We start from the raw sequence: 26985 nt of genomic DNA on the forward strand, positions 1-26985 counted from the left end.
CATTAACAGTAGTGAAGACTACTGAACGGCTTTCTGCTAAACACATTAAAAGCCTTGTATCATTCAATCTTCAAACCAGTCTATTCTGAGACACAGGAATATTTCATTTACTTGCACATACTCACATTGCTAAAAAGTGTCAGAACAAAGATTTGAACTTGAGTTTTCAGACTCCAGGAACTGCCTACTGTGTGTTCCTTAGGGAAATGGATTTTAGGCCATAAGACACTTGGTTTGGTCTCTCCCCATTTCTGTCATTCACAGGCATTGAGCAAAAGTTTACATTTGCAGTAAGTGAAACAGGGTTTATTCTTGTAATATTTATTTTCTCTTTCTTCATATTATTGTTGTTATTTTGCTTCTTTACTTATGATTTATCTTTTAGGTAATGATGACTGGTAATTTAACCTACTTTTTTCCACCCCTGTTTGGTTGGCCCATTTCTCAGACCTTCCTTTTATCCTTTCTTAGCTTCCTTCCCATCATCTGTGGAATGGAATTATCCCATTGGAACGGGAGGTTACTACCAGATCTAAGATAAATACTGTATTTTGCTGTGTATAATGCAAACCCATATTTTTTGCCCAAACTTTCAGGAAAAAAATCTTTCATTTTAATTTTTAAGTTCAATTTTTTCTTTATTTTTATTTAGATACTTGTTATTTGCATTATAAGAGGTATTACTTTTTATATGGATACATTATTGCTTTCTAGAGTTATACTTTTAATACAAAAATGTAAATAAAAGAATTAAAAACACTTATATAGATACAGAATTAGTACTACCCATGTATAATGAAAATTCTTATTTTTCCTTTCAAAATTTGGCCAAGAAGTACACATTATACGTGGCAAAATGCAGTAGGTTCTGGGATTGTAAGACAATGTGGAAAACACCTTTACCACCAATGCTGGCAATCTGTTTCTTGAATGAAAATTCAAAGACAAAGACCAGGTTTTTGGCCTACGTGATGTTTATAGCCCCTAGCACTCATAGTACCCTGCATAAATATTATGTAATAATGAAAATAAAGAGAGCAAAAGCTGCTTGGTTATTTTTTGGGAATAGTAATTGGATCTCTACATCTTAATCATAAATTAGAAAACATTGTTTGAGGAAAAGAAAAAAAACATAAAAAGCAGCTAATGGCTGCTTAGAGTTTCCCCAGTGTACTGTGCCACCCTTGACATAAGCCAGTTAGTTTATTTATTATCACAACAGCCCTGCAAAGAAAAACATTCCCTGCAGCTGTACGAGGAAGCTCATTACAATGGTTTTCTCTTTTACAAAGAGAATAATGGAACTGTGGTAGGAGCATAGAGGCAGCATACCCGAAATTTGTTCTGTAGCCTGTTAACCCTGCTGCCACTGTCGGGAGAGAAGCAGAGCATTTGCTAGATGGCTACTAGATGATATTATTTTGTGTTTTTTCTCATTATGCAGAGCAGTGGGAAGGGTGTCAATTGGAATCTTCTCGAACATGAAAACATGATGAGTACAGGGACGTTTGTTGGATCAACCAACAACCAGGTGTGCCATGATGGCATGGGGACCAAGACAGAGCCTGCAGCCCTCCAGCAGCCCCTCAACCTGAGGACCATAACATTCTCTAGAGAACACAGTGTTTTTCTCAAGTCCTCTGCCACAAGGGGAACTTCCTAGAAAGTCCTGTTTCGGTAACAACACTTACACTCTGAAAGACCCCAACTCTAAGTCATCCTCCAGATAATTTGATTTTACAATTTTAAGTATCACCCACTATGGTGTACATTTTAAATTTAAACTCTGTAGGTGGGGTTGTTTTTATATTAGGATTCATTTTCCTTTTCACCTCTTCTTTTTTTATTTTGTTTTCACATACCCCTGGTAATAACTTCTCCACATTAGTTTTATTTTTTTAACTAGCCAGGCATTTCACTTCTAATTGATATAAAATGGTAGTCTTTAGGACTATGCAAAGATATATGCGCAGTATTGAAAGGAAGAGTAGTATACTACTGGGAATAAAGCTTGTTTTAGCAACAAACTCGAACAGCCCCTGCGAAACTGAAGCTGTAGCTTGTGGCGTCTCCCCTCCCCCAACCTGTTTTCTGAGTTTGGCATTCTTTCCTTATCTGGCAAATCTTATCAAACACTCGGGACTGTTTCTTATTTTCTTTAAATTGCTCAATCAAGAAAACTCCTTTTTTTGTGTGTGGGAATAAGGTATGTCTAATCATCTGGTCCAGGAAAGCCTTCTGTTGAGTTATTAACTGGGCATTGTTGAACAGCACCGGCAACATGAGAGGGACTGAGGACCCTCACAGCCCCTCCTGCTTTCCTCCCCCGCCCCTAACTCTCCTTTTCATGGCTTCCTTCACAGCTATCCAGTTTCAGCCGTATTTTCTAAACCCTTGTCTGAGTAACTCTCCTCTGAATAAAAAATGTCAAGTTTTGATAATACTTTTCCACTTAAATCCTACTCTGAGAAATATGGTTTGTAAATGTTTTTGAAAACTGGTGATTTATTAGTAGAACACTGCTAGAAAAATATCCAGATCTTTTAAATATTTTTTTCTACTGAGGAACGAAAAGGAATATATTTTTAAATGTAAATATTAATCAGAAATATAGAGACTCATGGGGTAGATAAAACCTCAGAAATGTGGGAATGTGCATGGGAATGACCCAATGATTTTGTTCATCGGTAGAGTCCGATTCAGGAGGTTTGGGTCGCGCCTGAAATTCTATACTTCTGAACAGCTCCCAGGGGGTGGTGCTGATAATAATGGGTCATGGACTACTTTCTGAGTAGCAAGGATATAAAATAAAATAAAGTTATTTCGTATGTAAAACCTAGAGGTAAAGAGTTCAGGGCTGGTAAGGCCTCTCCATACTTTATTCACTTTCACGTTCCACCATCTTTAGGGTGTGGCCGTCCTACTTACAATCCAAGATGTGACCCCTACTCCCGTAGCTGTGTGTGTCGTAGCAAGGTGGAAGAAATGAGACGCAGGAGTTAGGGTAGAACGCACAGGAATGCGCCAGTGTCTCTCAAGGACGGTTTCTGGATTTCCCACGTGATGATTTCAAACGCGTGGATTGACCAGATCTTAGCTGACCACGTACAGGTGAGAGGGAAGCTGCGAAATGTAATGTTTATTCTGAATGACTGTACACAACTGAAAATTCCCATACTCTAGAAAACGGAAATTTAGGGGATGTGGTGAATGGGACATGTCTGGCAGTCTCTGCCATAGTCCTGGGGAGAGCAAATAATTTTCCAAAGGTTCCATAGAAAACGGCACTTCACAGTTTACTTATAACTAATATGTGCACAGAACGTCACCATTTCTGTGGTACTTTATATACTAGGTTCATTCAGTTTTCATTCCTGCTCTGCACTGTTCCAAGCTTCATATTTTGAATGTGGAAACTGAGGTTTATAATAGCTGGGGGACTTTCCCTGACCACCTTTGTTAAAACTGTACTGTGTACCCCAGACTCTCCCTTCTCCTTCATCCCTCTTTCCCAAACCTGCTTAACAGGTTCTATCTTCGACTTTGTCGCATTGACTTACCACCCACCAACATGCTCTACGCTTATTTATTTAGCACCTTGACTGTTTATTGTCAGTTTCCTTGCGTTAAAAGGTGAGCTCCATGAGACCTGTGTTTTGCTCACAAATGCGTCCTGAGCACCTACTTTAGTACATGACATGCGATAGGATGTTCAGTACATAGTTTTTAAATGAATTAATAAAGCCAGGGCATGTCAAAGCCTCTTTGAATCATGTCTTTCATCTCCAACCCTAGTGTTCTGTGCTCCTCTACTAGGGCTCTTGCTACTATTTGAGTGTCTAGCACTTCTCTATTTTTCCTCAGAAACTTGCCCACACTTAACTTGTTGATTTACTCTTTGTCTTCATGCCACTCATTCAAAATTGCTAGCCAGTTTAAACAGTTTGCTCACACCTTGGATTCTCTCTGGGTCACAGCCCCAGGCTAACATTTCCTGAGGAGCCAAGTGAACCACTAGAAAAACAAAACTAACGGAATGGAAGTAAAACCAGCCCTTCCAGTAGACTTAGTCTCTGCTCTCAGGCTTAGCCAGGACAACTGGAATGTGCTAATGGGACAGTTTTTAAAGTGCCCTCATTCACGTGGGGTTGCAGTGTGCGATGTTAGAAGGGACAGGTTTTGATTTCAAGCTCATCAAGGACCACAGTCTCCACCCTAAATATCATATTATATCATATCATGATATATTATAATAGAAATATGAGTAACATAGAATATAATAACTATTGGCCTACCTGGAATCCTGTTTTAACTGTTGGATCATTCTACCAAATACTTTCAGTTAGTTAACACTGTGTCTAGGTCTTTTCTCTCTAAGATTATTAACTTCTTGATGGTCAGGTACCCATTTTGATTTATCAGGCAGATACTGCTAATTTGAACTGAGCTCCTTTCATATGCCAGGCCCTTTAATTTGTAACGACACTATAACATAGGCATGTTATACATGTAGAAACTGAGTGTGAGAGGGGAAGTATGTTATCCAAGATAACATGACCAGTATGTGGCACAGAGAAAATAATTACATATAGAAATTAATTCCACAGTAGATCTTCCAGTATTTAAAACCTTTTCCTTTTTTTTTCTATACGCAAGCTTCCTGTGTTTTTGCACCTATACATCCCTCTGCTTCAGCCCTCGGAGCAGTGCCTTGCTCACAGCAGATGCTCACTAAATATTTAATAAATACAAATATAGGAATAGCTTTTCTGTGGGAAATATCTTGATTTGAATGTGTGAGCATAGATGGCAGCCGAGCATCCTAGATTACGCTCAGGCAGCTTTTATTTGTGCCACCGCTCAGGCAAAAGTAAGTCAATTAATCTCTCTGTTTCTGCTTCCTGGCATGTAATGTGGGAATGGGCACGAAAGCCCGAGAGGGTGTTGTGAGCTTAATTAGTTAAAATGTATACCCTGTTATATAAATGCTAATTGCTGTCAAGAGCGTGGGTTGGATTTTCCAGTGACTTGCCTTCGCAAGTCTTTGCACATTTCCATTAGCTCCCTGTGCCTCAGCCTTAAGAAATCCTTTGGCTGAGAGAAATGATGACTCTGTGCTTACCCATGTTGAGGGGCTAATTTAGAGAGGCTTCCACTGCGGAGTAAACAGGATAAGAAGGGACATTTTAAACCAAAAGGTAATTCACTGCCAATAATTCATTACCCCTATGCTGTTATTAGAGCCATTCTATTTACATAACAGCCTTTTCCCAGTCCTTTCTTCTGATGGTGTCTGCAGAGAATCATATAATTAACTTGGTACTACATGACACTCCAGCCTGATGTCATAGATTTTATATTTATTTGTTCATTGAATAATTTTAAAAGCCCTGACAAAAATACCCTCAGGTGGCTGGCTAGAGAGACGTAAAAACTCACAGAACTAATTTTAAAAGGGCAAATACTCAGAAGAAAAAGCTCAGCAATAATACTATTTTTGCTAATGTTTATGAATGCTAATACACGTGCTTTCAGTCCCTCTAGTAAAGGAGTCTGATTCACTTTATAGATATATTCATTTGTCCATGAAACATTCTGAAAGGGAGATATGTAGCAGGTATAATGATTTCTTTTTTTAAAAGCATATTACATTTAATTTGGTTGAAAAGATATTAAGCCTATGCTATCAGCTAAAAATCCTGGTTGTTGATCTGTATTTAAATTTAAATATGCAAAATTCTTTAACAAATGCCAGTTTTAAAACTGTCTGCTTTTGATTTATTAAGTTAGTTTACGAAAGGAAAATTCAGCATTTCTTTATTAGTCAAGATAGGCAATGCTAGTTGCTATAACAAATATTCCCCGAATCACAGTGGCTTAATACTATAGAGGTTTATCTTTCACTCAGTTACAACCATTCGGAAGTATGGTGGCATTCTCGAGCATCTCTGTCCTAGCAATGTCAGGATCCAGGCTCCTTTTACTTTTTGATGCTACCCTTTTTTTAAATATCTGGTCTCCATGTAGGGAAAGGTCTCCATGTAGGGAAAGAAAAAAACACCAAAGATTATGCTTAAGAGTTAGAGGTTGTACAGTGTTTCTGGCCACATTGATTGGCCAGAACTAGATCATATGGACCCAACCCAGTTGCTAAGGATATATAGTTTTCATACAGGCCAAGGAAGAGAAAACAGAATTAATGAACATTTAGCTACTAGCTGCCACAGCCTGCCTTAGTGATCACCAAAATTCCATTTCATATGTCTTCCTAACTTAGTCTGGGCACATGCTTTGTGGTTGAGGTGTCATAGTTCTCTTTTTCCGTCTTCTGTTTTACAGTCATCATTTTCCTACTTTATAAAAAAAATGTGTCACTAATCATCTGTGATAGTATTAATCATTGCCCAGTGCTATAGAGACCTCCAAATCTAAACAAAGTGACAATTTGTAATGCTAGTGTCAAAAAGCCTTTTTCAATCGAGATACTGCTAACCTCCAGAAAGCCTTCCTCTTTCTCCCCACCTCACCAGTGTTGCTGTTGAGAGAGAGTCTCCACCTTAGAACGTGGTCTACTGGCCCATGTTGGGGGGATCTGAATTGAGATGTATTGTAGTGTAGGACTTTGGGGAGGAGGATTTTCATTTACTAGTCTTGCCTCAACCATCATTCAAATTTAAACAACTACTTTAGAGCTCTTGAGAGAGATGCCTTTAGGAACTGAATAAAGAATATTTTTTATGAAATATAGAAGCCAGTAGCATATCATTACATCCAGAAAACAAACAATATGGTGAAGTTCCAGGCTCCATCAACTGTCCAATTGTCTCTCTCTCTCTCTTTCTCTCTTAAACTAGATGTGATAATTCAAAAGTGAATGACTGTTGTGCCAATGTGTATTAATATAATTTTTGGAATTAAAAATGAAATTAATATTTTTCTAACAGAAAATATGCATGATTAGGATGGTTTGATACTGAGAATGGTTTTACCCATTTATGGCATACTAGATATTTCTTTCCCTTCTTTCTCCCTTTTTTCATCTTTTCTGTATTTTTTCATTATTAATATTTTAGTTATTTTAAGCAAATCATACACAGAGGAGTTCTTAAGGCCAAAATCTTAAAACACTAAGATAATTGTATTCTTTCGGCCTCAATTTTTCTTATTACTACTAGTTATCTTCACCAGAGGCAATTGTTTGTTTTTATTATTTTATACATTTATCCTAATATTTCAGTCTATATTTTATTAACCAATTTGTCTAATTTTTTAATTTTTCATTTAGACCTTATTTTTCACTTTATTTAAATTATAGCAAATGAGGATTCTCTCTGTTAAACTACTATACCCTCTACTTTCTCTACTCATTCTTCTCTATATCATACCCTCTCTATATAATACTTTTCTCTACCCTCTTCTCTATTACAGTGTTTAGTTGAATTAATAGTCATTCATAATTGCTTTGCTTCCATGTTCTAACTTTAATTTGTATCTTTTGCTAACAGTTTTCATAATTTCCAATTGTCTTTCAGCATAATTTTACACAATGCTAGCCTAATCAGATAATCAATTGCAATTATTATTGTTTTTTCTTTTTTGAGCCTCTCTATTTCCTCCCATTTACACTGATCCATCAACAAGCCCTGCTGCATAGCTATTATGCAGAGATCTCCTTCCCTAACATCCTGGAACCCTTCCCCTCTCCAACTGGATCCCTATTCAATGATCTTGTGTTTTCTTTTTTCTTGACTTTTTCTCTCATTTTGGTGGTATGTACTCCCCAGAAGCTCTCTGATAAAAAGCACATGGAATATAAAATTACTTAGTCTTTACGTATTTGAAAATGTTACCTTCACACTTGCTGTTTTGTTGGGTTTAGATATGACTGAAAATAATGTTCTTTTAGGTGAATTGTTTCATTATCTTCTAGCTTCTAGTATTAATTTTTGAAAGGTCGAAAACCATTCTGACTTATGGTTTATTGTATGTAACCATTTTCCCCCTTCCTTCGTACTTCCTGGTGATTTGTATAATTTTTTCTTCATCCAGTTTTTAAAAATATTCTTGAGGTGTCTGTTTTCATTCACTATGCTATGGGAGTTGACAGGTCCTCTTAATTAAGAAGGTTATGTATTTCAGTTCTAGGATTCCTTTGAATTAGCAAATTGAGAGTTTTCTTCTTTTTAAAAAATGTCTTTGTTATAGGGCCCCTCTTATTGATATATGGACACTCCTGGACTTGTTTTATAATTTTCTTATCTTTTTTCTATTTCTCTTTATTAAATTCTCAACTTTAACTTTCAAGCAACTCATTTATTAAGTTTTAATATACTCCAATTTTTTATTTTAATGAGCTTTTTTTCCTCTTTGACTTTCTTATATCATTTTGTTCTTGCTTCATTAATGTAGCAGTTCCCCTATTTCTGGGAGGATGTTAATGATGGTGGCTTTTTAAATATTTTTTTCTTTGAATAGTCTTGATTTTCTCACATTTTCTTTTATATTGTTCATTTAGATATTCCCTTTTATGGTCAAAATTTTTTCTCAGATGTGTTCTGGGGCTCTCTACTTGTTTTTACGAAGTGGTTAAGAAGCCAACTGAAAATTCTAAATGTGAGCTTCCAAGACTAAATCAAGAAGAAATAGAAAATCTGAACAGACTTATTACAATCAATGAAATTGAAGCAATAATTAAAAAAAACTCCCAATAAACAAAAGTCCTAGACCAGATGGTATCACAGATGAATTTTACCAAACGTTCAAAAAAGAACTAACACCTATCATTCTCAAGCTATTCCAAAAATTTGAAGAGGAAACACTCTCAAGTTTTTATGAGTCCTGCATTATCCTGATTATAAAACTAGATAAAGGCACTACAAAGGAAGAAAATTATAGGTCAATATTCCCAATGAAAATAGATACAAAACCCTTAACAAAATATTAGCAAAACTACTTTAGCAACATATCAAAAAGATCCTACACCATTTTCAAATTGGATTTATTCCTGGGGTGCAACGTTTGTTCAATAATTATAAAGCAATTTACATAATACACTGTGTATACAAAGTAAAGAGAAAAATCACATGATCATATCAATAAATGCAAAAAAAGCATTTGACAAAATCCATCACCCATTTATGATAAAAACTCCCGACAAAATGGAAATAAAAGGAACATACCTCCACATAATAAAGGCCATAAATGACAAACCCAGAGCTAAGTAACATTGTACACAATAGGGGAAAACTAAAAGTGTTTCCTTTAAAATCAGGAACAAAACAGGGATGTTCACTTTCGCCACTCTTATTCAACATAGTAGGTCAAAGCCCTAGCCACAGCAATCAGACAAGAAAAGAAATACAAGGCATCCAAATTGAAAAGGAAGAAGTAAAACTGTCATTATTTGCAGATGACATGATACTGTATATAAAGAACCCTGAAGATTTCACCAAAAAAATACTAGAAATGATGAATAAATTGAGAAATTTAGCAGGATACCAAATAAATATTCAGAAATTGGTTGCATTTTTACACACTAGTAATAAATGACCACAAAAAGAAAATAATTTCATTTATAATTGCATTAAAAATGCCTAGGAATAAATTTAAGAATGTATTAGACCTGAACTTGGAAAATTATAAGACACTGAAGAAAGAAATTGAAGAACATACAAATAAGTGGAAGCATATACTGTGTTCATGGATAGGAAGAATTAACATCATTAAAATGTCCATACTACACAAAGCAGTCTGTAGATTCAATGAAATTCCTACTAAAACACCAATGTCATTTTTCATAGAGTAGAATTAATAATCCAAAAATTTATATTGAACCTGGAACAGCCAGAGCAATATTGAGAAAGAAGAACAAAGCTGGAGGAATCATGCTACTTGATTTCAAAGTATACTGCAAGGCCATAATATCCAAAACAGCATGATACTGACATCAAAATAGGTCTATGGTCCAACGGAATGGAATAGAGAGCCCCAAATAAAGCCACACCTTTATGGTCAATTAATATTCAACAAAGGAGGCAAGAACATACAATGGATTAAAAACAGTTTATTCAATAAATGCTATTGGGAAAATTAGATGCATGCAAAACATTTAAACTAGACCATATTCTTATACCATATATAAGAATAAACTCAAAATCAATTAAAACTTAAATGTAAGACTTCAAAATCATAAAACCTGTAGAAGAAAACATAGGCAATAAACTGACATTTTTCTTTGCAAATTTTGTTTATCTTCTTGGAAAATGGAAACAAAAGAAAAAAATGAACAAATAGAACTACATCAAACTAAAAAGTGTTTGCACAGCAAAGAAAACTCAACAAAACAAACAGAAATCTTACTGAATGGGGAAAGATATTTGCTAATGATATGTCTGGTGAGGGGTTAATATCCAAAATTTATAAAAAACTCATGCAACTCAATTCCAAAAAGAAACAAGTGACCTGAATAGAAACTTCTCCAAAGAGGACATGCAGATAGCCACTAGATGAATGAAAAGATACTCAACATCTCTAATCATCAGAGAAATGCAAATTAATACCAGGAGAGATCAACTCATACCTGTCAGAATGATTGTCATAATAAAGCAACAAAAAATAAGTGTGATGAGGATGAGGAGAAAAAGGAAACCTCATGCAGTGCTGGTGGGATCTTGTAAATAACTGCAGCCAGTATGGAAAACAGTGTTGGGTTTCCCCCAATGTTAAAAATAGAACTGCCTTACAACCCAACAAATCTACTTCTGGGTATACATCTGAAGAAACTCAAAACACGAATTTGAAAGAATATATGCACCTCATTGTTCATGGCAGCTTTTTTTTCTTACAATATCCAAGATATGGAAGCAACCCAAGAGCCCACCAATAGACAAATGGATAAAAAGTAGTGGTACATACACACAATGGAATATTACTTGTCCATAATAAAGTATGAAACCTTACCATTTGTGACAGGATGGAGTTAACCTAGAGGGTATTAAACTAAGTGAAGTAAATCATTCAGAGAAAGGCAAATACCATATAATTTCACTGATACACAATCAAAAGAACAAAATGAATAAAAAAATAGAAACACTCATAGATACAGAAAACAAACTGATGATTCCTAAATGTGAGGGGGTTGGGGAAGTGGCTGAAAAAGGTAAAGGAATTAAGAACTACACATTAACAGTTACAAAATAGTCATAAGGATGTACAACACAGCCTAGGGAAAACAGTCAATAGTATTGTAATAGCTATATATGGTGTGGGGTAGGTACTTGAAATGTCAGCAGGACTGCTCTGTAAAGTAAGTGATTGTCCACCAGGCTGTACACTGGAAAACTAATGTAAAATAATATTCAATGCAAAAATATTACCCTGAGTGAAATAAGCCAGTCAGAAAAAAACAAATACCTTATAATTTCACTCATATGTGGAATCTAATAAGCAAACTGAACTGATGAAGAAAACAGACTCAAAGAGGGCAGGGTGACAGCTAAGGGCAGGGGAGTTTTGGAGGTGGCAGGATTGAGCAAAAATGAAAAAGGACTCACGGACATGGACAACTGTATGGTGATTGCTGGGAGAAGACATGTGTAAGGGATATAAATGGCAATGGAAAACTACAATAATAAATAAGTAAAATTTAAAAGAAAAAATAAAATTCTAAATGTGCGCGTGAGGCTTGTTAACGTTGAGCTTTTCCGTTGGATAGTATGGCTGTACAATTTTATTGGTTAGTGAATCACTAGTACTAAGAGTGTTAGATTTTTCTTCTGAAGGTAGTCAAATATCCCATAGAAGATTCACTCATTCTTTTGCTCGGTGGGTAAAGGTCTCACTGATATTTCAAGTGATCTGAATGAGAAACGTTATTGAGTGCTAAGAGAGTGGATTAGAACAACGGGTGTCATGTTCAACATAGGTTTTATCTGATTTATCCAAAATTTATAAAGAACTTATTTCACCACCCTCTTCCATGTCCTCATTTTTGAGGTAACTGATTGCATTTGTCTCAAACTAAAAGATTATTCAACCCTGGCTGGTGTGGCTCAGTGGATCCAGTGCTGGCCTGTGAAACAAAGGGTAACCAGTTCAATTCCCAGTCAGGTCTCATGCCTGGGTTGCAGGCCAGGTCCCTGGTAGGGGTTGCTTGAGAAGCAATCACACATTGATCTTTCCCACCCTCTCTTTCTCCCTCCTTTCCTCTCTAATAAATCTTTTTTAAAAGATTATTCATATTGATACAAAGTGAATTCTTATTTTTTATGACTTAGCATAATAAAACTCTGCTATATATGATCCCAATCAGGGGATCTCAGCTAAGGGAGTGTCAGTGTCTGTACTTCGTATATTCCAAGGCAGAAAGGAAGGGAACATGATGAAATATCCTCTGGCCCTTAAAATAGCTTATCCTCATTTTAGAGGGGAATATAACTATAATCTTGTAACATTCCTAGGAAGAGAACCCAGAATTATTGGTGAACAGCACTAATGATTTTTCATCTTGCTGCTTATAGTTCCTCCTGGGTCTTTTCTGTATTCTGCATTGCAGATTGGGTTTGTCCTCCAGCTTTACTCTGCTGATTTGGGCTTTTTCATTTTCAATGAGCTAAGCTGGTTACCACATGTTCATTTTGATGTCGCATTATCTTTTCTCCCATTTTTGCTGTTACTTGGAGTTATATCTTGAAAAATTACTTTACTTCTCATGGAGTTTCACAAAGGAGTGTATTGGATGTATGTATTCAGTCTGACATTGTTATTTGAAAAACTATGGTTGTCATTTTCTGTAAATTGAATGAGCTAATTCTGCAATTTTAAGCTTTACTGAAAATAATTTAAAGAATGTGATAAGGTAGATATTTTATAAAAATACTGTATTGTCAAATTTGTATTGACATGAACAACATTTTGATCCCACAATTCTCGCTGTATATTGGATTTCTAAAGGTGTTCCTAAATGAAAGCATAGCAATTATAAACAGTAGCAATTTAAGTCTTAGAAAAGTCAGTTTGTTAAATTTCCCAGATCTAATATTTACTTAGGGATTTATTACTTACTTACAAATCCTTTTACAAGTCATAAAGCTTCAGATCCTTGGCTTTTATCAAACTTCAGGTAGCCACTAATGTAGTTGTTTTATCTGTTATCTGCTGTCCCCCAAATCTTGCCTAATAACCAACCATAAACTTTAGTGACAAACTTCATTGTATTGGTTGCATGAGTATTTTTCTCATGAGCCTGTGGGTTACCTGGTCAGTTCTGGTAGCAGAAGTTTGGCTTGGGTAAACCAGGCTGAGATTGCTCTTCATCTCTGGACAATGGTGAAAGGCCACACGGCATGCTGGTGGAGGCTGGCCAGCTGCCAGCTGGGGTGCCTCAGCTCTACTGCAGGTGTCTCTTATTTACTACTAAGCTTTCCTGCGTATCTGAGTCAACTCTGGCTGCTGCAAAAGAATACCATAGATTGATGGTTTAAAGAACAAACATTTATTACAGTTTGGGAGGCTGAGAAATATAAAAACAAGGCACCAACAGATTGTCTGTAAAGGCCTATTTCCCAATGTGCAAAGGACTCTCTTCTCACTTTGTCCTCAGGTGACAGGGAGAAGGTAGGGGAAGGCAGTAAAAGGGGAGGGAGAGGGGAGAGTGGGGCTGTGGGGGAGAGAGAGAGAACAAGCTAACTCTTTCTCTTCCTATAAGAAAAATTTCATCATGGGGAATCCACCTTCATAACCTAATTACTTCCCAAAGTCCCCATGTACAAAAACTATTGCATTATGGTTTCAGAATATGAATTTGGGGGGATACAAATATTCTATAACACTGGGCTTATTTTTATGGTAGTAGCAGGGTTCCAAGAGAAAAAAAATGCTTGTAGGACCTAGGCTTGGAATTGACACAAAATCGCTTTTGCTGTGTTGTTTGTCAGTGTTAAGTCACAAAAGCAGCCCAGTTCCAAGGTGTGGGAAAATAGACTCTCCTTCTTGATTAGAAGACATAGGATCAAATTGCAAAGGATGTGGAATTAAGGAGTCTGGATTAAGGAGGAGTATGAATTTAAATTTTTTAATTTCCATCTTCCAGAGATTTCGAGTGATAGGTAATTAAAAATAATTTCTGATTGGTAAAATATAAATGGGGCATAAATCACCAAATGAGTTTAAAGAACTGAGTAACTGCTAGAAGTCAGCACTCTTTGTCCTTGGTTATGGACAAATTTCCTCAATGCTTACATATATGTAAAACATTTTCAACTAATGCCTAACCACTCTCATTCAGAAATAGCTCACCCAGATTATTATAAAGAGACAATTTCTAATGTAAGTTTATATTTTATACTTAATTACTTATGAAGTTGAAAATATATTATTTAAATTATATATATTATGATTAGAACAAAATTCAACTTTTCAACACAGAGTATTATGTACTGGACAAAAAAGGAAAATGATGAAAAAGTTAAAAATCATCACACAAAAATATATTTTATTAAAATAAAATTTGTGTGAAAATAGTGGAATCAAGACAAGTTCAAGGAGAAAAAGGAACAATTGTATAGAATTACCAATGGTTAAAAGAAATCTTGTTTACATATGTTAGGTAGATATTGATATATGGTAAATCACAGTTTCATAGCCTATAATTTAAAAGTGGTAGAACTATTTTATTTTAAAATGTCATTACTTAAATATGACATTATGTATATTTTATCAAACTGTTCCCCTTAGGATGAAAAGTTTTAATACCAGCTGAAATGTAGGGAATATCCCATAATTAAATAAAAACACACACATATATATGCATGTGTGTGTATGTAGGTGAGCGTTGCAAGGAAGAAAGAAAACCATTTTAAGGTGATTGCCTAGGGCCTGTTTGTCTCCATCAGCCCTGGCCTCTCTGTTCTGGACTCCACAGGGTGACATCTAGAGCCCTCTATCCATATATCATTCTTAAAACTAAAAAAAAAACACACACACACACACACACATTTCTTATCACTGTTTTTCTGTGTGCACAATGATTCCTTTTTATTATAAAGTAAATTATACCCCTGACTGGTGTGGCCCAGTGGATTTTGCACCAGCCTAGGAACCAAAGGGTCTCTGGTTCAATTCCCAGTCAGGGCACATGACTGTGTTAAAGGCCAGGTCCCCAGTAAGGGGGCATGTGATAGGCAAGGACACATTGATGTTTTTCTCACTCTCATTCTCCTTCTCTCCCCCTCTTTCCAAAAATAAATTAATAAATAATCTTTAAAAAATAAAAATAAATTATAAAAGTTATTACAAATTTATTTGACTCTGAGTCATTGAAACTATAGCATTTTTGTTCCCCAATGGGTATCAATGAAACCTCTGATTTCTTGAGGTCTGAACCCTGCTGCCTAATGTGGTATCCACAGACACACGTGACTAGCTCAAATTGAGATGTGCCATGGGTATAAAACACATTGTATTTTGAAGATTTAGTACAAAAAAAAAAACAGAATGTAAATGTAAAACAGCTTGTTAATGCATTTAGGGGGGTTTGGGTATATCAAGTTTAGCAAAATAATATAAACTAACTGCATCTGCTTTTTAAAACGATTTGATGTGGCCAACCTGGATATCTGAAATCACATTATGTGGCTCCCATTCTACTGCTATCGGTAAGCACAGATCTAGCCCCACGCAGTCAGGAGCCCTGAGGAGAATCGCCTCTGTCCCCAGAGGGCTCAAAGAGCACATGACTTCTGGCTTTTTGTGTGTTCATTTTTTACCATTTGTGTAACATTTTATTTACTTGATGGTTGAACAACACTAGCACAAATTTTCAGTTATCTTAGGACTTATCACAGTCATAAAACAGAAATTCTGGTTTTGTTCATCTTGCTCTCTAGACTATAAGTTTGATGAGGTCAGGAACTATATCTGTTCTTGCTCACTGTTGCACTACCAGAGCCTAACTATGTCTAAGGGGCACATGCTACATCTGTACTAAACACTCAATTAATGAATAAATGATCCTTCTGGTATACCATGGCATGTCTAAATTTTGAAATGAGGAAGGAGTGTGATTTAACAGCTGACGTGCATGGCCCTATGTTGACTTCTGTTTCTGGTGAGATTCTCCCTGTGCCTTGTAGGGTTCAATGGGATTGAGCTATTAAATGAAATTATTATCTAAGACATAGTCATAAAATGATAAAGGAATGAGGGGAAAGTCATTTCCTCACACCACAGGAGACTATTGTATGCAGTCATTAAAAAGAGTTGATTGAAGGTGCCCAGAGAAGGAGTTTCCTGGGAAAGAGTGGGTGATCCCCAGTGCTGTTTAATGTAAGGTCACTCATCTGCCTTTTCTTTCTTTTTTGATTGTTCCAGAACGCTGCGATGACTGGGGACTAGACACAATGAGGCAGATCCAAGTGTATGAAAATGAGCCCGCTCGCATCAAGTGCCCACTCTTTGAACACTACTTGAAATATAACTACAGCACAGCCCATTCAGCTGGCCTTACTCTGATCTGGTATTGGACCAGGCAGGACCGGGATCTTGAGGAACCAATTAACTTCCGCCTCCCTGAGAACCGAATTAGTAAGGAGAAAGACATACTCTGGTTCAGGCCCACCCTCCTTAATGACACGGGGAACTATACCTGCATGTTAAGGTAGGCTGAGTTTTGGTGGGGAGATTCTCCTTTCCATTTAGTCCCTGGGTCTTGAGCTAGAGATGCGTGGCATATATAATGAAGCTGGGGAGGGGAAGGAAGCACCTAGAAAAAGTTATGAACACTCTACCTCAATGACTTAGCTAAGCATGGCTGAAAGAAGTGTGAGGAGAAAATGGTTGCGCTCCTGAGAACGTTCTTCACAGGTGGTTCCTGTCCATACTCTGATATACATCCAGGTTGTCTAAGGGTACAGCCTTGTTTATTTGTCCACTTTCCCTGACGTTGGAAACTGCCTACACTTTGTCCCCACCAGAGGCATCTATTCCTCTAGAGTCACAGGGGTGTCCAACTTTTGGTGTCTCTGGGCCACACTAGAAGAAGAGGAGTTGTATTGGGGCCACACATTAAATACATTGTGACACATAATCACAAAAATATCTCATGATGTTTTAAGTAAATTTATGATTTTGTATTGGGTCACATTCATAGCCATCTTGGGTCACATGAGGCCCTCTGGCCACAGGTAGGACTCCCCTGCTAGACAATAAATGAGGGAGGGAATAGAACCCATCAGTATCTGTTATCATCTTCTTTCAAAGTGCCTTAAATGGAATAAAATCCTGAGATGCCTTTTATTTGAGTACAGAATATTTGAGAGGTATCATGTGTAATTAAAAAAAAAATGCTTTCCAAACTTTTCTACCAAAATACCCCTAACAAGCAAATGGTCACCATATCCCTGGGAATTTAAGGATATAGTCCAAAGCACCCCATCATTGCACAAATTTTTTTTCAAATCCACTTTTTTCTTGAAAGTTCATGTCAACTTTGCATTTTACTCCATAATATACCTATTTTTTTCTGTACTACCAATTTATGTTGCTTTTGCTCTGAAAAAAATAAACTGAGGCCTCTCTGACAAATTATTATTTTAAAGCTTAGTTCTTTAGCTACTTTTGTCTCCAAGGTTCCTTTTTTGCTTCCAGACTTTATTTTTTAAACTCTCATCTGCATTATGGATTTTTTACATTGTTTCCTACTATTTAATAAATACATTGGTTTTCCAGGGCTGCTGTAACAAATTATATAACATAACTACAGCCTGGGTGGTTTAAACAACAAAGATTTGTTTTCTCACAGTTCTGGAGGCTTGAATTCCAAGATCAAGGTGTTGACAGGGTTGGTTTCAATCATCTCCCCTTGATTTGTAGAAGGCTATATTCTCTCCATGGTCTGCCCTCTGAGTTTTGATCCTTGATATTGGATAGGTTCTAACCATATGTTGTCTTTTTGCATGGCTTAGTTGTCTTTTTACATGACTTATCTCCAAATATAGTCATATTCTGAGGTACTGAGAGTTTGGTCTTTAACATGTGAATCTCAAGAGGACATAGTTTGGACTAGGCCTGTAATGGATAAGGCCAAATAACACAAGACAACAAATTACAGTAACATAACCTAACAATAGCTAATCCTAGACCTTCTGAATGCCCCATATTATTCATGGGTATTAACTGTTCTCTGATGAAGAATTTAGGACTATGCTTTGATACATTTAAACTGTGTACTGATTAAGGGGAGAAGGACTTCTTCTCTGTCACAGAAACACATGTCGATCACTATGGCCTTGGGAGTCCCTTAACTCTGACTGCCTTCTGAGGCTCTCACATGACTATTTAATTTTGTTTAGGTAGACTCTACACTGGCCTGTGGGCTCCAAGGAGCCTGAAATAGTCATATGTACATTATTTGTATCTTAATACTTCTTTGTAAGAGAGGTTAAAAAGATTATAGTGTAAAGAGCAGTGGATGAGAAGACAGAAAATCTAAAACCTAGGCTACGTTCCATCCATGCTGTTGCAAAAGGTAGGAGCTCTTTCTTTCTTTCTGCTGCATAGAATTCCATTGTGTATATGTACCATAGTTTTTTAATCCATTCATTTACTGATGGGCACCTAGCATTATGCTGAGTGAAATAAGCCAGGGGTTGGAGGACAAATACCATATGATCTCACCTTTAACAGGAAGCTAAACAACAAAACAAACAAACAAGCAAAATATAACCAAAGACACTGAAATAGAGAACAGGCTGACGGTGACCAGAGGGGAGAGGGGAGGGAATTTCAGGGGAAATAGGGGAGGGATTTAGAGGAACATAAAGGATACATGGGCAACAACTAAGAAGGGTGGAAATGGGTGGGAGGGGGGAGTACAGGGGGTGGGGTGGGATGGGAGTAATAGACAGAAAACTGTACTTGAAAAATAATTAAATAAATTAAAAAAATAAAAATAAAATAAAATAAAACCTAGGCTATGATCCCACCTCTGCCATTGCGTAGCTGGTGATCATAGCCACATCCATCCATGTCTGAGAACACTACTATCTCTATTCTGCGTGCAAAAGTCAACCTAAATGCTCTCTGAGCTCCTTTCCATCTTTAACAATTGTTAACCCATTAACATTTGTACGTGGACATTAGCAAGTATCTGGGAAGGGGCCACTGGTAGCTTTCTGGATGACCTTGGTCTCTACTATGCATTCTAGTGCTTCAGTATCTCTATTTCCCATTCCTCAACAACCAACTACTTATCTAGAGCTTTCCCAAGACTTTTCTAATCTGTGACATTACAAGAGCAGGGATGCATGGATGTTAAGGCCTAAGTACATCTTTAATGTTATTCTGTTAATTTTCAAATTGTTTCTTCGGTTTACCTGTCTGCCTATTTTCTATGTGTCTAAAGAAAAATCTAAAATTAGACTTGTCTTGTGGGGACACCAGAAGCTTCTCATTGTCCTGAGTTGATTCCTAAACTGAGAATGGCAAAGCAAAGCACTGAAATCATAAGCCTGACATTTTTAAGGCCATCAGGTTAAGATTCAGTTTCTAGGATTTTACTGCTTGTATTCTTGTTTTAATACCCCTACTGAGATAACATCCAGATTTGACTTTTGGAGCTGGAAAAGTTAACCCAATCACTGTTAATTGTCTTTTATGAAAAAATCAGAAAATGTATCTGTAATTTACCTTCTGTAATACCTTCTATAGAATGCTTTTATCTGATAGACACTTATTATTTGTTCGTAGAAATCATGCCTGCTACTTTCCCTTTCCACCTTATTACCATTGTCATGAGTCATCTTTAAACACCCTCTTTTCCCATCTTGGTGAGGAGAATGCATACCCCTACTCTTTCCATTGTATTTGGTCTTAATCCATGAGTCATTGATAATTTAATATGTATTTGATACTTTAAGTAGAAATATTAACAGGGTGGACCCACTTACCCATTACCCCCAAAATCACTTATTTTTATTATTTGTTTTCTTGATTGTTTTCTTGATTGTTTTTATTATTTGTTTTCTTGATTTGTTTTCTTGATTGTTTTCCCAAAATCACTTATTTTTATTATTTGTTTTCTTGATTGTTTTCCTGTATGTGCACACAAGTTTTTACATCAGTCCCATTCACTTAAACAAATATTTATTCAGCACCTACTGAAAGTTTAGGCACTATGCTAGTTGCAAGAAATATAAGTAAACAAACATGGTTATGCCCTTGTTTGAAATATAATAAATTAAGAGGAACAGAACAGCAAATCAGAACAAGGAAATGTCCAAAGTACTCAGAGAATTGGAGACCTAATATGGGGTACGTAGAGGATCACATGTAAGACCTCCTTTTGAAAGGTGGGGTGATGGGATAAGATGAGCCCTCCACGCAGACAAACCAACCTGTGCAAACATTAAAAACACTGTCTCCAGCCATCCTAACATGTTTTATGTATTTGTTAGTCTTTCCTTCATCTACAACAGCTTGGAATGGTTGTACCACTATTTTCATATCCATCTTTGTATTTTATAGATTTTTAAAATCGATTTCCATATTTTTCTTGTTGATCAAGCACTGGATGGAGACTTTTGATCATGTGCTCCACCTGTTACAAATTTGCCATATTCTATCAAGTGAAAAATTTTCCAGAAATAAGATTACTAGGGCAAAAGCTAAGAAATTTTAATGGTTTTAGAAATATATTTATTTTCTAAAAATTATTTATATCATTATCAGCCATGAGTTAATATGGTATTCTCACCTTTCTCTTACCAGCACTGAATATTATTGAGAATATTTTAAGCATGAAATTAAATATTTATATACATATATGCATGCATACATATGTATGTATATATACATACAGACAAACATATATACATTTTAGGAGCATATTTAAAAATACAAATATTTTAGTATATCAATAGTAGTTAATTATGTCTGTGTTTATTCTGTGATGTCAACTGATTTAGGAAATGCCCCCATAATGTATTTAATTCTCACATGAACTTGTACATATAAAGTCTCAATACATGGCATTACTTCACTTGGCTTTTTTAGAAATGTATTTACTGCATTAAAACAAATGCAAATGAGACTTCTCATTCATTGCATATTTCTTTTTTCAGGAACACTACATATTGCAGCAAAGTTGCATTTCCTCTGGAAGTTGTCCAAAAAGACAGCTGCTTCAATTCTCCCATGAAGGTCCCTGTGCACAAACTGTATATAGAATATAGTGTTCAGAAGATCACTTGTCCAAATATAGATGGATTTTTCCCTCCCAGTGTCAAACCAACCGTCACTTGGTACATGGTAAGCAAACTGGAGGGCATTTTACCCTCTCTAAAATGGCGTTGAGTTGGTGTAGAAACAGATTTTTCTTATCAGATCTTTAATGTCTTATTTAGTGACTTTATATAAATTTTTCACTGCTTCCTCACCTTGTAACATTTTAAAGAGTATGCTAGAGAGCACACTGCTTTAACCCATTATTTCTTAAATTGCATTCACTGACTACTAAAAGTACCTCATTTCTGTTAACTTCCCATAAAATACAATCTCAGAAATGTTGCTCACTTTCATTCTCTGCTCAGTAAAGTTGGAAACTGCTAATTCATCTGGTGAATATCAATTCCTTGACTAGTCAGTACTGCACTTTATTGCTTGTGTGTGTCTTCATATTGGCCCTTATTTGTGGGCACAGTCCACCTGTGGTCTCTTTCACATCTGAGGGATTTGGGAAATGTTTAATCAGAAATGGTAGTGTTGGAAGGTGGAACAGGTGACAGCAGCAGTTTTTTATCTTCAAATATCCGTATCAGCCCAAGCCAAAAACTCCTGGACAACATTTAAGACAATACTCAGTGTCAAGTTATCCACAAGAATCACTTTCAAGAAAACAAGTGAGACAAACCACAAACATGACCCATACAAAATCGATGTCACTAGGGAAAAGGAGTAGATGGAAATAAGGTGATATGGCAGACTGAAGAACAAATCCCCCAAAGCCAGTGTGTACTCACTAGAAAGTATGGTGAGTCAATTTAAAACCAGCAGCTGAAACTGGGAAGGGTGAGTCCAAGATGCTTATAGTGAGAAATTCTAGAGGGTTTGGAATTTTTCCAATGCATTGGAACTCTGAAGAACAGCCTCCCACAATGTGGAGAATTGACTGGGAATGGAATCGAAAGTGAACAAGATCAGGCCCTAGTGAAGTGGCTGGACTGGTTGGAGTGTCATCCGGGCACTAGAGGGTTGTGGGTTGATCCCTGGTCAGGATGCTTATGGGAGTCAACCAATCAATGTCTCTCACTCACTCATTCACTCTCCCTCCCTCTCTTTCTGAAATCAATAAACATATTCTTGGGTGAGGATTAAAAAAAGAGTAAACAAGATCAGGCTAATACAGGGTGGGGCAAAAGTAGGTTTACAGTTGCGAGTGTGTGAAATTGTTAATTCTTATAGTTTATTAATGATTGCATTCTTTTCCAAACGAGCACCTGTAACCCCACTTTCACACCACCCTGTGTAAAGGAAGGCAAGAGAAGACCAAGAGAGCAGAGCACAGTCAGGAAACCTCAAGACTATGCTTTTGAAGAGGAATCTCTGTTAAGTAAGAAAATGTTACAAATTGTAAAACTCAGAAAACAAAAAATAATCAAGGTGAACCTCCCATTTGGAATTATAAAGAAAAAGGAGAATAAGAAGCAGAATAATATTCTACAGGAAAAAAAGCATGCCAGAAGGACATCATATAAACCACATTTCAAAAAGGAACTAACAACATTAAGAAATAATACAAGATGAGAAAGATTAACATAAATAAATTGGTATTATGAACATTTATAATTTATAAATTTTGAATTTGTAATTCGGAAATTATAAAACTCAGTAAGAACTTAGAAGTCATTTTAGGAATGAAGCTAAACTGAGGGGAACATAACAGCAAATGAGCACAATAGAAAATGCCTTAAGATTAACAGGAAGTGGAAAGGAGAACAAATATAAGTCAAAATTAAATGGTGGATAAAAATGAGGAGGGTGGAATGTATATATCACAAGTATATAAGGTAGACTTTAAGACAATGCATATAGAGATAAAAGAGGACTTTTCAGAATAATAAAAGGATCGATTCATCAGGAGGCTATAAAAATAATTAAACTATATGTGCCTAATAGCAGTGTTTCAAAATGCATAAAGCAAAAGTTGCCAGAAGTAAAAGACAAAATAGGCAATTCCATAATGATAGTTGAAAATTTTAGCACCTGTGTCTGTTTAAGTCATTGATGAAGTGAGTTAGGAGTGAATTTTAAGAGTTTTCCATTGGCCAAAATAGAACAATTTGAATTTCAGTAAAGGTATAAATTAAAATAGCTCAAATCCCATGAATTAAGTTTAAGTCCATAGAAGTTCATAATGTTATTTCAGAATATTTAGTTGGTTACATTTGGGTGATAATAGGAAATGGATTTTTTATCTTGAAAACTGGTGTGTAAAGGGGGGAAATTGAGTATTTGTTCTGTCTTTCTTATAAGAAATGTTATAAAAAGCTGCAGAGAGGCATGTTTTTATAAAAGTATAGAATCACTTTGTAACCCCCAATGACCCAATAAATCTGAGCATCAAGCATCAATGACAGCTACCATCACAAGAAGACTAACAACCAGGCATACAACTTCTGATGAAAGAATAATAGCAATTATAATTGTGCCAAGTGTATTAAACTTTTGGATACCGCTGCCATTTTGTGGGAAGTACAGAGAACAAAGGAATGTATTGATCTGCACCATGAGCTTGCAGTCAGCAAAATCCAGACTGTGGAAAACTGTATATGCCAAATGCCTTTGATTACTCAACAGATAAATTATAATAAAAACAAAGGCATGATGTGGGGATGTATTGACTAAAAGAGACATAAAAGACAAATTTAAAAATGGATGTGACTGTAAGTGTCTAAGGACACACAGAGAGGTGATAAAATTACAAATGAAAACAAGGAGTGATTTTGCTGTAAAGTATAGATAGTGGCTCCTCTGGCCAGTAGAGAAAGACCCGGGACCGACACAGGGCTTGTGGAAGGTGACTGGCAATGTTCTGTTCCTGGGCCTGAGCTGTGGTAACAAAGGTGTTTGCTTTATAATAACTTATTAGCACATATATACTTTATGTGTTGAGTGTTTTTTATGTATTGCATTTTATAAGAAAACATGAAAAAAGAAGGGGACAAAGTGAGAAAATGACAGTGAGAGAGAGATATTTAAGATCAATTGCAAAGTGAAAACCTTAGATCATGTTTTGTTCAAACAAACTATAAAACAAGTTATGAGAAAATCAGGGAAATTTGAAAAGAATATTAATGACATCAATGAACTATTATTACTATTTTAAATCATGTTAACAGTGTGATAGCTGTGCTTGCAGGAGGGATTTTGTCATGTAGAGATACAGAAGTATTTACAAATTAAATTATGCAATATCTGTGATGTGCTTCAAAATAATCTAATAAGAATCCTAAGTTCCACAAGAGTGCAAAGAGAATTTATTGTTGGTGTTAAGAACAGGAAGAAATCTACATGCATCTACTCTATGAAACTGACTATCCCTCGAGGGCAAAGTTATGCCGTACCCATCTCTGCCTTTCCACTGATTCCCGGGTTTCTGTTGTTTCTGGTTGGATGAATGTGTGAAAGTCTGAAGTAGCAGAGGAGGAGCAGGTTGGGGGAGCAGGTGAAGGATGTAGATAATGTCATATTGAGTTAGAGGTGTCTTTGAGACATCTAGGTGGCAGTGACCAGTAAATAGTGGCTATATGAGTAAGAATCTGGAGCACAGGAGAAAAATCAAAGTTAGAGTCAAAGAATTGGATGCATTTGTATCAGCAGTTTTCAAACTTTTTCATCCCATGGCACATACAAACTAATTATTAAAATTCCACAGCACACCAAAAAATATATTTCTGCCTATCTGGAAAAAATAGGTATAATTTTGATTCATTTACACTGAATGCCTGTTTTTGAGTTTACTGTTGTCATTTTTTTTTATTTGACAGCCTAAAGGGAAAGACGTCAGTGTCCCTGACTAAATAGTGAGGTATTGCATGTTTTAAAACTCTTGTGACACACCAGTGAGTCTCTTGTGGCACACTGGTTGAAAATCGCTGATCTATTAATATAATACATGGTAGTTGGAACCCTTTAGGCAAGGGTGTCAAACTCATTTTCACCAGGGCCCACTTCAGCCTCATGCTTGCCTTCAAGGGGCCAAATGTAACTTTAGGATTGTCTAAATGTAACTAACTACTCCTTAACTAGGGGCAAGGAGCTCAGTGCTGCCGCTGGGTAGAAAAACAAGATGCTGGGCCAGATAAAACAAGGTGGAGGGCCGGATTTGGCCCACAGGCCTTGTGTTTGCCATCTGTTCCTTCAGGACTAACACTAAAATCTGGAGGGGATGTTCACGGGGTGAATGAAATCCGAAAGCCTGGAAAGAAGACCAAGAAAAAAAGTCATAGTGGTCAGACCATTGCCATGGTGGATACCCAACAATGTGCAAGTGACAAAACAGAAATGGATAACCAGCCAACCTTCCTATTCTACATAAAAGGTCACTCTTGTTGTGTGGCATAGTGCTTTTATTTCTCTCTCTTTGTGTAACTGCCTGAAACCATTAGTTCTAATAGTGCTGCCATCTTGGGTACAGAATCAGGTTCTTGGCAGCTGCGTTTTCCCAGCACTGCGTCGCAATGCTGACGTTGCTTTCTGCCTTCTGCCTTCTACAGTAACTCCCTGCGTCCACTTAGATGTCTTGGCCCTCCTAGCGTAGTTCTCTTTCAGCTGTTATCAGCTGATTTCCCTGTCTTGGCATGGTGGAAATAGTCTCTTTTTGTAACACAAAACGTGTGTAAGAGTTAAAAGATACATTAATTATTTTCAGCAATTTGCTTCCTCTTAGCTGCAAGATGAATACTGATGCATTGAAAGGAGGAAAAGAAAACTAGCAATTCTTGAATTTTACTTGTAAAAGACAGACATTGTGCGAGGTACTTTATGTGTTACATGTAATACTCATCGCCATCTTCCGAGGCAGATGCCATCCTTTTACAGATTATGAAGCAGAGGCTCAGAGAGGTAAACAATAGAGTTAACATTTATTTAGCTCAGGAGCGCACAGGGATTCTTCCAGCTGCTTTAATTCTTTGACTTAACTTTCTCAGCATGAGGTAAGTTATCTTGTGTTCTCCATTTTATAGTTAAGAAAACGGAAGGATAGAGCAATTGAGAGCTATGCCCAAGGTTACCAAGCTAGGAGCCCAGGTTTAACCCTATGCCATCTGTATTAAGAGCCCATACTTTTGCATTATGGTATATCATTTAGTCAAAAGAAATCCAGCTGAGAATAGGGGAATCTAGGATTTCAGGCCAGTTTTGTTTGGTTTCAAGCCTATAATCTCCAGAAATGAACCAGAGAGGGTGGTCCTGTCCTTACTTCTGGAGCTGAGTATACTTTGAAGGGTGGGGTAGTCTTAAACACAGGTTGGGTTGTTGGCTGGACTATGGAACATCCTAAAACTTGTCGATAGAGGGCCCTGGAAATGAGAGGGGGCTCAGAAAAACAGACTGGAGGGAACAGAAAATCAAAATGATCTGTTCCAGAGCTGCCAGGGAAACGGGGCAGGATTGAACTTTTCTCCTTGGCATGTCTCCTCCACGTTGCTCCTCTCATGTGCATGGCAGGCTTTTCCCCATTCAGGGCCCAGGATTTCTAGTATTTAATTCGACAATCCTGTGGGTTAAATCGATGTTCAGTAAATGTTTGTCGAGTGAACCAGGTTTTATAACTAGCCTGGAGGGCAAACCATGGGCTGTAAGTGACTTACTGAATTCCACATAGCCACCCCATGAAAGAGTTTCTAGAAAAGGACACATGTATAAATTGGAGGTTGCTTGTTTGTTCACATTAGGGACTATGGCAGGGGTGCCAAACTCATTTTCACT

The 26985-nt window shown here is 36.6% G+C and overlaps 1 protein-coding gene across 4 annotated transcripts in view; it reads left to right on the forward strand.

The window, feature by feature from the left end:
* The window catches only part of IL1RAP (interleukin 1 receptor accessory protein), a 142685-nt gene that overhangs the window by 81498 nt on the left and 34202 nt on the right, over positions 1 to 26985 (forward strand). For all 4 annotated transcript variants that reach the window (XM_037039364.1, XM_037039432.1, XM_037039213.1 and 1 more), the window contains 2 exons: positions 16369 to 16654; positions 21117 to 21303. In XM_037039364.1, the coding sequence (XP_036895259.1) occupies positions 16369 to 16654; positions 21117 to 21303 (473 nt within the window). The remainder of the gene's footprint in view (positions 1 to 16368; positions 16655 to 21116; positions 21304 to 26985) is intronic.

This window comes from Sturnira hondurensis, unplaced genomic scaffold (genome assembly GCF_014824575.4).
Source record: "Sturnira hondurensis isolate 20B ecotype Veracruz unplaced genomic scaffold, ASM1482457v3 Scaffold0000396, whole genome shotgun sequence".
Taxonomy (NCBI): domain Eukaryota; kingdom Metazoa; phylum Chordata; class Mammalia; order Chiroptera; family Phyllostomidae; genus Sturnira; species Sturnira hondurensis.